Source organism: Mycteria americana, chromosome Z (assembly GCF_035582795.1).
Source record: "Mycteria americana isolate JAX WOST 10 ecotype Jacksonville Zoo and Gardens chromosome Z, USCA_MyAme_1.0, whole genome shotgun sequence".
Lineage (NCBI taxonomy): Eukaryota > Metazoa > Chordata > Aves > Ciconiiformes > Ciconiidae > Mycteria > Mycteria americana.
In genome coordinates, this window is record NC_134396.1 from 39,093,168 (window position 1) to 39,107,668 (window position 14,501).

The 14,501-nt window shown below is 45.3% G+C and overlaps 2 protein-coding genes across 8 annotated transcripts in view; both read right to left on the reverse strand.

Annotated features, from left to right (window-relative positions):
• Nucleotides 1-3,316, reverse strand: part of CDC14B (cell division cycle 14B) — a 48,329-nt gene extending 45,013 nt beyond the window's left edge. For all 7 annotated transcript variants that reach the window (XM_075527016.1, XM_075527015.1, XM_075527012.1 and 4 more), the window contains exon 1: nucleotides 3,005-3,316. In XM_075527016.1, coding sequence (XP_075383131.1) covers nucleotides 3,005-3,161 — 157 coding nt within the window. In that variant the 5' untranslated portion in view covers nucleotides 3,162-3,316. The remainder of the gene's footprint in view (nucleotides 1-3,004) is intronic.
• Nucleotides 3,317-6,012: 2,696 nt separating this feature from the next.
• Nucleotides 6,013-10,726, reverse strand: PRXL2C (peroxiredoxin like 2C). The gene is made up of 6 exons (XM_075527397.1): nucleotides 10,442-10,726; nucleotides 9,837-9,905; nucleotides 8,248-8,301; nucleotides 7,701-7,806; nucleotides 7,323-7,454; nucleotides 6,013-6,695 (listed from the first exon to the last, which is right to left on the reverse strand). Exons 1-6 carry the CDS (start codon nucleotides 10,622-10,624, stop codon nucleotides 6,568-6,570), a joined length of 672 nt encoding a protein of 223 aa, XP_075383512.1. The 5' UTR covers nucleotides 10,625-10,726; the 3' UTR covers nucleotides 6,013-6,567.
• Between the last annotated feature and the right edge of the window lie 3,775 nt (nucleotides 10,727-14,501).

Consider the following 14,501-nt stretch of genomic DNA (forward strand, 5'->3'; position numbering starts at 1 on the left):
TCTCAATAAAGAAAAATAAGGCACATAAAGTACAGCTTAGAGCATCCTTTAAGATGTTAGTTCTTCACTGTAAACAAACTGGCTATACATTTAGCAGAATGACAAACAAATGTCAAGAAATGCCCCACGGTGTTATACCACTTAAAATTTAATTCCATGTATAGTTATTGTAGTCACTTCATTTTAGAATTAACTACTGAAAAGAGGTGCGAGAGAAACACACACCTTTTGCCTGAGGTTTATGCATTATTCCACATCTTCTTTAAAATGTTATTTATAAAATCAGAGCAATGACAAAGAAAAGCAGCCAAGCAAAGGAAATCAACAGCTTTCAAGCATCTCACACAGAATTGTTACATTTTCTTTAGATCATATAAATTACTTCTTTCAGAGATGAGAAGGATATGGGAATATGCTTCTAATAAACAGAAGAAATGCATTCAGTTCCAGCAAATTGAATTCATACCCGCAAGCCTCACACATTAGTTGACAAAGAGAAAATGGTAAGGCTTACCACGCAGCTTAACAAAGCAAAACAAACAATTTTTTACAAGAATAGCTTTCCTGAACTAGTCTTAATAGTAAACAAAAATATTTAGATTATTCCGATTAAAAATTATTCTGACATATGGCTGATTCATTCAATTCATTACGAAATAAAGAAATGCAATAATTACTGTAAGTATTCTGAGTATAAAATCCATGCAAATAATGGATTACAAACTTTGCTGTTTATGTGTAACACCACGTGTAACACCACGAAAGAAAAGATCCATAAATCTTTACAGCTATTCGGGTTTGTTTTCTGCCTCTGTCTTTTAGCAAAGATGAAAATGAGGGTAGCCTGCAATGTTCTTAATGAGTTAGGCACTGTTTCTGGAAGCAGATAAGCTAACGCGGATCTCTCACCCTTTACAGAGGCTAAAATATTTACCAGTATGCCCATTTGCAAGAATAAGGCCTTGTGCTTTAATCTGTCTCCAGATAGACAGATAGATAGTCCAGAACTATTGATTCATTTCTCAGAACTGCATCATGAGAAGGCAGAACTGACAGTTCGAAACTTGAAATAACTTTTAAAACAGCTGAATAAAAAGGTAAGCCTGTGGGCTTATTCTTTTAAGGTTTCTCTTTTAAAAAATACGTGTGACATACCAGTGTAATAAAAATTAGACTGTAATTGTTCCATTATTAGACGCTTGTAAACAGCAGCCACTGTGCACAGTAAGGAAAGAAGATGAAGACAAAATGAAATATTATTAAATATAATAATCTACTGCATTTTAATCAAGTTTGTCATACTGTGTACTGCTGCGTATGGCGAAATCCCACTGAAAAAACACAGGTCAAAGCCTAGGTGCTCTACTGTATTATTTAAATGGGTGAACATTTCTTTGGAGGAGAAAATACAGTAATTTAAGGGGCCTGCTGATGCCAGACGTGCATTATCAGATCCAAGCAACTGCTGCATGAGAATGGTTAGACAGACCTGTTTGCTGGAGATCTGAGCTGGACAGGGCTTCATGGTCTCCTAGGTAGTGAAATTACTTCGATAACAAAAAGTCATCACGTGCTAAATGAGGGGTTTCTACATTTAACCTTAAAACTCTACCACCATCATTTCCTATATAAATGGTTGCAGTTATAGAAAAATACACATATGGAGTTATTGTAGCATTAGAGTTCTGCATGTAAGTACACCATTATGTTTCTCTGTGTAGATTAGGCCTAAAATGCTGTATTTTAGGCTGGACTATTTAGGATTTTATTCCCTGACAGCATTAGAGCTTTTTAAAAAGAGGAATCTGGTATGCTTTGGGAGTTCACATTCTTCCTACATTAATATACCCAATTTTCAAACCAAGATCTTATGGTTTTCTAAACGTATTATCTAGGAGACACACTAGTTAATTTAAGGAAGCCTGTTTCTTGGCACAGGTAAGACTGGTGCCTTTCGTCCACGTTTGCTCTTTGTATTTTTGCTTGCTCTGTCTACAGACAATTTCCCATGTCCTTCACAGAGAAGCGGTAAGTGAGGTTTATTTCTTGTTTTTTTGTGAGAAGTTGGAAATACTACCATTCTCAGATTCTGACACAGGACATAAAAAGTAATTTTTTTTTTCTTTTAGACAAACTAAACTCAAGCATGTCTTTTAGCTAGGGAACTCAAACCTAAATCTGGAATTATTTCGGCTGTGATCCAATACGCTCCTCCAGAGAGGCAGGTTCCTGTGCCAAAACAAGGCAGGGCTCAAATCACAGGACCACGGGAAGGACGGAGGACACCGAGCAAACGTGCCTGCAGAAGCCGCTGGCACTCGAGCGTCAAGAAGAGGTGCGATGCTTGCCCATCATTTTGCCCATCAGCCAGCAACCACAACATGAGGAGGAAGACCGATACCCCCAAACACAGAGAGAAATGTTACTCCCCCCCCCCCCCCCCCCCCCCGGAAACACGTTTTTCAAATGTATTTTCAAATGTATTTGTATGGTTCAAATGTATTTTCCCTTTACTCTCTTACAAGCAGAAGACAGCACAAGGCGATTGCTCGGTGCGGCCAGAGCTATTAAAAAAACACGGTATTTACTTTTCTGGAAGAACGGTTGGACTAGCGGCGCATTTTTAAAGAATACTTCGCTGCGTGAAACGCCGGAGAGACGCAAGAGCTGACCCATCGCACAGAGGGCAGAGGCGGCCGCCGCCGCCCCAGTGCCCCGGGCTCTCGGCGGGGACAGCGCCGACCCAGCGCTGAGGGGAAGTTTTCCTGCCCCGCGGCCGTGCCTCCCACCCGGGGGCCGGCGCGGCGCCCAGCGCCGGGGGGTCGGGACGGGTGGGGACGGGACACGACGGGACGGGACACGACGGGACGGGCCGAGACACCCCCCGCGCCCCAGCGTCCCCCGCCCCGTCCCGCCGCCGGCCGCCCGGCCCCGACTTGCGCCTCAACTCTCCCGCCGCGCCGCCACCCCGCCCGCCCCCGCCCCCCCGGCACGCCCCCCTCACCGGCGATCCTCAGGCAGGTCTCCGGCCCGGCGGGGGGCGGCTGCCGCCGCTCCGCCTCGCTCCCCGCCGCCCGCGACGCCGCGCCCCGAGTTCTCTTCAGAGCCGGCGGCGCCGGGGCTGCGCGGCGCCGGGCCTCGGCCCAGCTCTTCCGCTTCATGGCGGAGGCGGCCGCGCCGCTACGGTGGGTGCGAGGCGGGCCGCCTCATCCCCGCCGCGCAGCGCCGCGCCGCGCCGCTCCCCGCGGGGCTCGGGCCGCCGGAGGGGAGGGACCCCGCGACGACGACGGCGGCGGCGGCGGCGGCTGACGCGTCTCCCCGGACACCGCCCCCTCCCACCGCCCCATGCACCTACGGCCCCCCCGCCCCGAGACGGCGGCAGCTCCCGGCCACCTCCCGGCACCCCCGCCCCCCCCCTCCGCCCGCTCTGATTGGGTCAGCGCGGTGTGGCGTCACCAGTGCGGAGCGGTGGGGACGGTGATGTCATAGCGGCCGCTGTAACAGGTGGGCCGGGGGAGCGCGGCTGGGCGCGGCCCGCCCGTCGCCGCCGCCTCGGGGCTGCTGGCGGCCGGCGGGGCCCTCGGCACCTCGCCCCTGCCTCGCCCGCCGCGGCGAGGGCTGCTGGCGTAGCGCCGGGCTTCTCCCGGGGGGTGTTGGTGGTGACAGCGTGACCGAAACGCGGCTCTTGGGGGTGCGGGGGCCCCGGCTGCGGGGCGAGTCCGCTCCCAGGGAGGGGCCGGCGACGCTGGCGCTGGCAGACAGCCGCCGCCTTCGGAAAGGAGCGTGTCCAGTTGCGTTTCTTGAGGCGTCGCAGGCTTCCAGGTGCCTCTCGCCCCCGGGACGTGACAGTGTGTGAGGCCAGCTGAAACCGGTCCAGTACACGCAGTCGTCTTCTGGCCTGAACGTTAAATGGACTTATCTGGAAAGCTAAAATAGCAGGGTTTGGGTCTGCTTCTCAGACACAGCGATACTTTAAAACACACCATTATTTCAAGTAGGTGTTCAAATAAATGAAGCTAGTAGTTAAAACAACTTCTGAAAAGCACTCCCTCCCCACCTCTGTCTCATTGGCTGTGACAAAAGCCCTTGCTGAAGTACATCTGCTGAGCATGAGGCCAGTGTTTATCTCCCACTGGTTGCCACTTTGCACCGCAATAACTTTTTAAAAATACTTATTCTGAATAACACCAGAGACCTAAAATTCTGCTGACACTTCGAAAACCATTTCTCTCAAGGATGAACATGGCCACCATTGTTCCAATTCATTATGCACATGGGAAGCGTTGTCTCGCAGGGAGCCAGTGGACTCGGCGAAGCTGTGGCCAGATGCAAAATGCAGGGCCGATGCCCTCGTTAGGATTAGCTCTTCTACTGAATCCTCCTCTCCGTCTTCTTCCCTCTTTTTGTTTGGCTGCGCTTTGCTAGTCTTTCTGAAGAAGCGATTTTGCTGGGATAACACAGAGGCCGTGGTATGGTTCTTGTCAGTGTTGAAATGGTGGGGGTGGATGACTTCAACCTACAGAGCTGTCAAACTACAACTTAATTCATTCCAATCCCTTTTAAGAGTCCACAGTTCTCTTAGCTATAGTTTTATTTAATCTATTAGCAGCAATAGAACTATTCCCATTGTATATTATTTTAGTTCTACTGAAAATTCTACAAAACAAGCACAAAAACAGCTAGCCAAACACTTCCTTTAAAATCAAAAGCACCACGAACATGAAAGTGAAATGATTGCAAAACAAAAGTGGAACTAGGGTTGGTTTCCTTGGCAGTGTGATTAGGTGAATGAAGCAGAGTGGAAGCAGTACAAATAAACTGAAAATTTCTCATTCTTTCTCTTTGAAAATAATTTAAGTTTTCTGTGTTTCTTGTTTTTGTTTTACAAACATAAGACCAGTTTTCTAGCTTGCTTTCTGCTGTGGTTCAAGTAACATAGACGCAGCTGCATTCCAGAGTTTCTGACATACTCAAAAATACCGGTGAGCTGGGGGAGCCCGGGAGGGAAGGGGCAGCTCCTTATTTATGAATGTAGGGGCAGTGGTTCATGAAGAGCGGACTTTACTCCCCTGTGAGCCTCAGCTGCCGTTCCCAGTCCGTTATGCCAAGTTCTGAGGAAGCCTCTGGCCAGCCCTGACATCACGAGGGTTCCGAGCCTGCACATGACTACTTTCAGCCCTGTGCCGAGTGCTGTTTAGTCAAAGCAGGGAACTGAACACAGTATTTTTACATTAATAATATCCTTCTTCTAAACACACCGTATCAAAATGTGTCTGTAATTAATAAGGTGCTAAAGCATAGTACCTTTAATGGAATTACACTGCTCGGCATCATTGTGTTTCTTAAGCAAGCCTTTTATTTTTCGTCAAGGAACGCTGCATTTAATTTCACATGCTCTTAATGGTGTAGAGCTCTCTGGAGCTTGCTCTGGGCCTGCCAGTGACCTTAATGGATGCAGGGACAAACCTGTTCACAGAATACCGTTTTACAATTGCGTTAGTGTTAAAGCTTAAAAGGGGGGAGAATTTGCAGGTGAGATATGTATGAATAGTAGCATTTCACAGTGAAGGCCAAAGATCAGAAACTGCAGAGGAGGATATGCTCCTCCGTAAATCTTGGACAATCTTATTCTAAAATTGCTAAAAAGAAGTGGCTTAGGGATGAAAGAGGGCACATCTACTTTAATGAAAGCAATAGATTCTGAACATAAACACTTCTAGAAAAATGGGTAATATGAAATCTGACAGAACTGCAAACCAAAATGCTGTTGTCCTTAGCTCAGTTGTATAGGACAGAAATAACTTGAGGACATTTTTTCAGAGACCTCTTGCTCTGAGAGAAAGTACATACATACAAGGGAGAATATTCTGCTGCAGATCTTAGGAAAACAAGTAATTGACTACGGCCTACTCCAAAACTCACGATCTGATCAGAAATAGGTTTAAGATGCACCTCTCCCTGGTCTTACAGACCCACCTTTTTGTACGACACAAAAGAATTGGAGACAATGGATGATGTATTTAAAATATTTATTTAAAACTATAAAATGTATTTCATAATGTATGCCAGTGCCAGGTGCAAAAGTAGGCATAAGCTTAAGTTCCAGTGTTTGAAACTGTGATGTTTCAAGGTATATTTTAATACAGGCTTGTCACACAGTGCTGGAAGCTTTAAAACATCGCTGAGAAGTATTGGATTGAAAGCCAGTGTGATCTGCTGAAGGCAAGAATCCCAAGTTCTTCCTGAGCAAAACCAGATTTTTTAGTTTAGCACATCTTGAACAAAGATTTTTAAAATATATTAGCAAGATTGTTTGATGAGGAAATAATAAGCTACAAGATTTTTTGCAATAAGCCTCAGTTGTGTTTTAGTTTTTGTTATCTTATACGCAATGGAAATAGCACTTTTGTGTCCATCTTCAGTGCCAGATAGCTTATTCTGTGCTCTGATTTTCTACATAAGGTTTCAGATGTCCCGTAAAGACACCACAGTACCAACGCTGGTGGAATTCGCTGGAGAATTGTTGTTGTAGAGCACAAATAAAAAAATTCATATATTGTGTCAGTGTCATATGTCAATAATCTGGGGTTTGTTTGTGAAATTTACTGTTTTAACTCCTGCCAGCTGCAAAACTGTGTTAATGGGAACGTGATCCAGCCTGTTTTTATCAAGGTGCAAAAAATGAACTTCATTGCCTGCAATGGAATGAGAATAACATGTAAATAGTTGAATAAAATATTTATTTATTCAAAGACATGAGTGAATCAAATAAGCATTCTGATTTCCTACTAGTTCTTGTACAAATGTGTACTAGCTCTATAGATTGCACAATATACTGTATTTTAAACAATGACAAAGATTTTTTTTTAATTAAGTTATAGAAGCAAGGAACATTGAGGCATCTAACTGAATTAAATCTGCTGTAGCATGATGTTTCCTAATGATGAGATGACTTTGTCATGTTGCAGTCCCCCCTTCATGCATTTTTCCTCTACTAAAACCGCATTAAATGCCTAGAACCAAATGTGAAAGCAGAATGTAGGTGAACACCACGATGCCAAAAAACCCCTCCAAACTTTGGCGCAGTTGTTCCATCAGCACTCCTATCGATTTCTGCAGGACTGTGATCAGCTTTGTGCCACCTCTCTGGGAGGTGGGACTACACAACGACACTTCCACAGGTTCCTTCAGCTGGCAAAATCACACAGTTCAACACAAGACTGTCTCCGTGGGATCCACAGGGACAGCAGCCGACATGGTAGCGTTAAAGCAAACAGCTGAAGGAGAAGACTGTAACTTTCACACAAAACAAAGAAGCTCACCTGGGCCTAAAATCAAAGCTCCTCCCTGCTGAGCGGGGTCTCCTTGAAAATCAAAAGCCGGGCCGGTCATTGCTCTCCACATACTCCTAATGCTTCCCAGGAGCGTGCTTGATTTCACATGAGGGCTCCGCACTAAACAAAATGGCAAAATGCTTGTTATCTACAAATATGAAAGTATATCAGGAGAACAACAAAATCGAACAGCTGCTATGAATAGTTTCAAGTTTCCTGATCACCAGTGTTTTCACAAAATATAGCCTAGAAGAGACGGTCTGGTGGGCAACTCCCTTCCTATTCACATTGTGATCATGCTATTTTATCAGAGCGTTCTTGTTTTGTTCTGTGTAAGTCCAAACAAGGCGAGAAAGTTATTCTTACCTGAAACATTATTACCTTCACCTCTTTTCATGCCAAGCGTTTTATAAATTTCCCTTTGTGGATCTACGTACATTTCGTGTGTGTACCCAGTTAAACTGCAAAAGGGCTGCAAAATATATGCATACAAAAAAAAGTATTATTTTTAAGGTTAAGACAGTAATTAGTTAGGATCTACTGACAGTGGAAAAAATACTGACACCCTGCCACCCCATCCCTCGCTCCACCCCCGATTTGGAAACCTGTGGATTTGACATGTTAAATTAAAGGCCAAAAATTTTTCGCTCTGAAGCTTTTACTAAACAAAGCTTCCAGTGAAATCAAGAAAATATGTTTCCTTAGCAAGCCCCAGTGGTTTTTAAACTGAAAATTTTAGTTATTTGCTTTATTCATGTACTACTGTTAGAATTGCTTCATGAAAAAGAACACTGTCTTCTTCTTCTGTGGTTGCAAATGACCGTCTTTTCACTCAGAGCGAAATCCCGCAATGCGAAATCCCTCAATAAGACACAATAGAGGATACAATGTATTTAATGACTACTTTATTTACCTTGATGTGATGATAAGATGACTGTCCAATAACTATAAGCCTCACATTTGCTTCCTAGAACAGAACATGGGTATTGAAACTGTAAAGAGGAACTCAGTGTTTCTGTGTGGCTGCAAAGCATTAGCAGAATCTGGTGTCCTGAGTTAATGATCACAGTGCACTGAGTTAAAATTATTTGAAATTAACATCACTTACATGTTTGGAGCCTGCACCTTTGTCTATCACCCACAGTTAGCAGCTACATTAATTGATTAAGTGAAAAATTATTTTTAAAGATAACTTTGAAGTTACAGATGTGTAAACTTTAAGTTTTCTGTAGCATTAGTTGCATCATCTGTTCAGTTGATTGCAACCCGCTATGATTTTAGAAATTCAAAATTTTCACTCGTTGCACCTGCATCTAAAAAAGCAGCATGCAAATATTGGTGCACATACAAGTACATCTGCGATTTACATATATGGACACTCATTAATAGATATAACTTGCATCCGCATGTACTGCTGTCTTTTGCAGGTGCAACATTAGCCCTGAGTCTAAAATAGAGGCCAAAACTTAAGTTCATTTAGATGCCAGTAAAACAGTCAATAAAATATAAGGTTGTTTTAATATTAGGGTGTAATACTTGTGTTTCCCATATAGAATCATTTTGCTTGTTAAGAAAAGAAGCCCTCCTAAAAACAGAATACTCACACTAAGAAAAGCATGGATGGTTTTGATTCTCTGTATACACATATTTGAGCAGCCAAATTAAGAAAATGTCATTCTGAGTAACACTGATCGCGCAGTTTAGAAAAATCTGTCCTGAGAAGGGGAGCTGGCAAAGAAATTGCCCCTTTTCATCCCCAAGTTCCTAGTCCATCTAAGGCTTGCTGTCAGCAAGGAGCTGAGTCTCTGTCATCGGCTATGCTGCTGTTGGGAATAAAATATGACAGAATTTCAATCAGCAGCCGAGAAGGGACAGACTGACCTTCCACATTTAACAGGGGATCATTGTCTTTCCTGGTATCTCCTACCACCCAACAAATACCTGTCCATAGCAACCCCTGCCCACTCCATTTCTCCTTTCTGTCACTTTGTCACTCCTGTTTGTGCAGCTGCCTGGAGAACAGGTCACACAACTGATGCAGCTTACAAATAACCATAGAAAAAAAGACTATTTTTAATCCAGATCAATTTTCTGATCTTGTTCCATGCACAACCACTAGTCAGTTGTACCGGCATAATGGAAAGGGCAGTAGTTAGTTAGTGGTTAGGAGAAGACAGGTGCCCAGGCCGCTGCTGATACCAAAAAAAATGCCTGTCTGATGTTGTCTAACTGTTCAGAACACAGCAGAAAGAACAGCACCAAGCTAATAGGGCAGGGAGAAATAATGCTGCTGCAACAGAGCATGTAGTGCAATAAATCCTTTCCAACGTCTCCTAGGCAGATACATTACGGCTATTGTAGCAAACAGTGAAAGTGCTAACTTTCTTCTGAGCCTTTTTTTGATTCCCAGAAGGTTTAAGCCTCACACAAGCCTGCAGCGGGACATAACAAATCTGCACGGCGACAGCAACCCCACGTACGTATTAAGGGCAGAGTACTTACTTGTAAAAACGCCTTGGGGACTTTTGCCAGGTCTTCTACATACTCCTTACAGGTGTAACATAAAAAATTCTGCAACATAGCCAGTTGGACGCGTCAGAAACAGACATAATTGCATAGCAGTGATGCATCAGATTCTGACTACGGGCACAAACCGTTTTGGAGGTGACCAGGAAGTGGGAACAGGGAAGGTTAAAGTTCTTTGCAGTCGCCAAATTTGGATTAGGATCCTGGTTTAATCCAAGCCTGAACAAGGACGCTGGGCTTGGGGCCTTGCTAATATTTTTATCTCTGGATACTTTAGGAATGTGAGAGCTGGCTTGCCAGCTGGGAAATCAGGGAACGCAATACTTGGTTCCCTAAACACACGGCTGAAGGATTACTTCCTTTCGGGTAAATACCGTATCGTTTTACCACAGAAGCAGGGCTCCTAGACGCAGAACTCAGCCGCTTCGTATTTTCTTTCCCCTCTGCTCCAGCCTAGCCGGTGTGAACCCCGCGGCCCCGCTCCCCCGCCCCTTTCACGGCCAAGCCGGGGCTCCCCGCGAGGAGCCTCTCCGGGCTGCCGGCCGGCGGGCCAGCCCTCCCGGGCACCGCTCCCTCCTCACCCGCACGAACACCACGATCGCCTTTCGCTCCCCGTACAGAGCCTCGAAGGGGATGCTCCTCCCGTCCGCGTCCACCACGGGGCAGCGGGCGGCCTCCCGCAGCTCCCCCGGCTCCGGCCGCTGCCCGCAGCGCGGCGCGCTGCCGACCTGCTGCGTGACGGGCGGCGCGGGCGGCCCCGCCATGGCCCGCTCCGGCCCCGCCGCCCCTGCCCGGCCTGCGCGGCCGGGAAGGAGGCGGAAGAGAAAGGCGGAGCCCGAGAGGAGCGCTGGGGGGTGTGGGGCTGCGAGGAAGGGCCGGGGCGGGCTCGGAGGGCAGGGGCCCGCTCGCCTTGCTGGAGGAGAGGCGGCGGCGGCAGCGCAGCGCTCCGCGCTCTCGCTTAAGGAGGAGCCGGTGCGTTTTGGGCCTTCGGAGAGAGAAATCCGCCGCCAGAATCGCCGGTGGCAGCCGGGGTGCGATTCGTGCCCGGAAAACGTAACAAAATCAAACCGAGTTTGGCCTCCCAGAAAGTGCGTGCGAACAGAAGCAGTGGCGTTATTGTACCGTCTCAAGGTCAGGGTTTGCCGTGCAGGATGCCACGGCATTTCGGAGGGCCGTGAGCGAGCTAGAAAATTCTGTTTTCGAGGAACTGTCGAGCTGCCGTATCAGAAAAAACAGACGCGGTTTCCTTAGTGAAGGGAAAGCAGAACTTCATGGGACTTTGGCAGGCGAATAGCAGAGGATGCTGAGCCGTGCAAATGCTCATCTGCGTGTATCGGGTGCACACAGAAACGATTGAACAGAACAGATCTCCTTAAAAGAAGAAAAACACTAGACAGTTGAAGAGTATCTTGGATTGTTGTGTTAGCTGAAAGCTTATGAGGAGCAGAGCACTTTCCTTTTCTTAGTGGGTAGAGAAAAAGAAGCATCGGAGGGAATAGGACTGGGGGGGGATGTCCAGAAGTTACTCTCCTTTATGAAGCTCTCTGATGACGTTAGTTCCAGACTCTCTCTTGGCAAACTGTTCCAGTGTCTATAATGTTAGTGTTACTCAAAGTTACATCCCCTGTACTTTGGGTTAAGCCCATTGCTTTTATATTACCAGGAGTGAGCACGCAGAACAGGTTAATCCCCTTACTGCATTAATTTTTCAACTATACCCAGATTATTGCTATGCTGCCCTCGGTCTTCTGCTTCCTAGACTAAATAATCCCCCCCTTTTTTTTTACAGTTCTTTCTTCTTATAGGTCATGTTTTCTAGAATTTCTAGAATAAAAATTTTGCAGTTTCCTCTGGACTTTCTGGGTGGTTTCTGTAATTTCTGAACTTCAGTGCCTAAAATTAGACACAGTATTTTAGCTAAGTGTTAGATTTTCTTCACGTCTTGGGTCTGCACATCCACTTAAACATGCTGATATTGTGCTTGTGCTTTTTGCAACAGCACAGTTTTATTGACTCCCATTCAGCCTGAGAGCCACTATCACTCCCAGCTGCTCGGCTCCAGACCTTCCCTGGAAGGGAGTGCATTACCACCATTTCTCTTACAATACTCGGTGAAAGAAAGTCACTCAAACGTCACAATGTCTGAAAAGTCAAATTAGCTCTGTATAAGACATCTACACAGGATGATACAACATAGTTGGCCCTGCAGTTGGGATACCTCCCAGCTCTGTTTTAAAACTCTTGCCAAAAAGACCTGCAGGGCACGTGAGGTGCTTTGTGCCATGTCAACAGCAAAGACAAGTCAGCTCTCCGTTATAAATAACTGCATGAGGGAAAGTCATCCCTGGCTGATAGCTCTTTACAAATTTCCAGCACATACACACAGGTGAAACTATCCAGCCACTAGTATAGTCCTGTTTCAGTAATGAAAGTTTATTTCATGATATGGATCGAGCTTGTAAGGTATACAGGGTAACTGTGAGCCAGGGTAACTGTGGTACCCCAGGGTAACTGGGAGCCAGGGTACCCGATGCCAGGGTAACTGTGAGCATAATAGTAATACTTTGCTGAGCTAGAAAATCAGTGTTTGAATGTTAGCAAAGCACTTCTTGTGTATTTGCCTATGGCTGTGTACTTCAAAGACTAATCGTGCAGTCCAGTATGCCCTCACAATGACTTCGATTTAAAAGGCAATGAGCTCAGATCGGTAAAGAATTTCTGAAAATTGTGAAACTTACATTCTGCTAGATAAGAATTTGGTCAGTATTAATTCCCTATTGCTGTTGTCATCAGGCTTCTTCGTTCACTTAACGGCTACCTATATATTATGCTGTCAGGCAGATTTCTTCAACTAGCAGCCCATGATCCAAACGTGGGCTGTGCAGCACTGCTCTGTGGCCCCACAGCAGTATCGATGGGAATGGCCTGCTGACCTTGACTACCGCACGACACAGCAAAGCAGGGAGAGCTGACCACTTTTGACATGCTTTGCTCTTCGTCTTGAGGCTGAAGTGAGCAGGCTGGCCCCAGAACCTTGCTGTGTTACGGCTGCAGTAAAACCACCGGGTAGCGTTGGGCAGGGCTCAGGGGCACAGCTCAGCACTTGATTGTCAGTGCAGCTTGGACCAGGGCCCTTGCCATTGCAGCTGGAAGTCAGAGCCTGCAGAAGAGGCAGTCGTACCAGTACAGGGGATCTGCTGCCACAGCCTCTGAGCGTGAGTGCAGGTGGGGATGAGCCCGCTGATGAAAAGAGTTGGGCAGGGTGGTGTCACAAACTCAAAGGACACTGTCCTGGCTGTCTGCGCGTAGCTGACCTTGTGCCTAGAGTCCAGAGAGCTCGTTCTCACTTAATTTGGAACGAAATCTCTGAGGAGCCCAGCCTGTCTAGCAGAGCTGGTAAACATTCCTACTAAGCCGATCAAGACTGCCCTGCAGACCTCACTCGTTTGTGCTATTTGGCCTCCTCAAACTAGCTGAAGAAACATATCCTTAACACCTGGTTTCAGCAGTATACAATTGAGGAATAGCAACTTTCTTCCGAGGATATTCTCCAAAGCATTCTCTAAAGCCCCTCAAACAGCATGGTTCTAATTTTTGATGGATGTTCTTAAGTGTTGCTAGAATACAAATATAAATTGCTGTCACCCCCAGTTTTATGGAGAAAGAACAGAGGCGAAGGCTGTTGAACACTGACATGTCCTCTGAACGAGCAATCACTCAAACTAAGCAGTCACTTTTGAAAGCTGAAGCTTAAAGCCTTTCATTTATGTATGCTTAACAAGAATAAAGGTGTAAGTTCCACTAACTTAGAAAGAAAGACTCTGTATCTGCTGATATTCTGGACAGTACTGGCTGTCTAAGAATGCAGTCTACTAAAACCATAAAATTCTTCAGTATGAGCTGTGATTAGGGAAACCTCCCCTTCTTTCCCTTCCCATCTTTATAGCTCTTAAATATAAAGATGTTGATAACTTAAGAAACATAATTGTTGGAGTGATGTCTTTTTCAGTGTCTTAAGGAGAATAAATTGGTACATTGGCATTGTTAAGCACAATGTAACATTCAAGATGCAAGTCACTTTCTTCACTGCAGTGGAGTTTACAGTTGTAAAGAGAAACCTAGCTAATACTTAATTAACCAAGGGTTGGGTTACTTTGTGCTGTGGATAGGAAATTCAGATTCCTACCATTTCAAGAGGAAGAAAAATAATTACACACAGATGTGTAATAATTTATTTGTTCTGTATTGACTAGTGAAACAAAATACCAGTTGTAATTATGCAACCTGATTTTCTTTATTTACAACAGCTGAACAAAATATCTGACAAGAGAGGTGTGGCCTGTATCAGTACCATAAACACTGTCTGGAGTATGTGGCATGTATTTGTAAAGCAACATGTTATTATCAATTTACTGCAAGATGTACTGTTTATTTAGCACAAGTGTATTTGTGGTTCTTGCTTATCTAACTATTATTTAGCTAGAGATAACATGGTTATTACTTATCAGCTAAAAACAAATCAGTGTTTACAGTTACAGACTGAAAACATCATGCTAAGTGCTAGCTAAAAATGAGTTGTTTTTAAACTGTTGTTGTAATTAAAAAGCAGTAAATGGCTGCCTTTCATTGTTTCCTTAGTGT

Excerpts from the sequence above, each read along its gene's own strand:
- PRXL2C (XM_075527397.1), bottom strand. The coding sequence starts at position 10,624 with ATGGCGGGGCCGCCCGCGCCGCCCGTCACGCAGCAGGTCGGCAGCGCG. Across the intron at positions 8,302-9,836 it reads TCCCCAAGGCGTTTTTACAA|GAAGCAAATGTGAGGCTTAT; the intron begins GTAAGTACTCTG and ends GTTCTGTTCTAG. Across the intron at positions 7,455-7,700 it reads TGAAGGTAATAATGTTTCAG|TGCGGAGCCCTCATGTGAAA; the intron begins GTAAGAATAACT and ends CATTTTGTTTAG.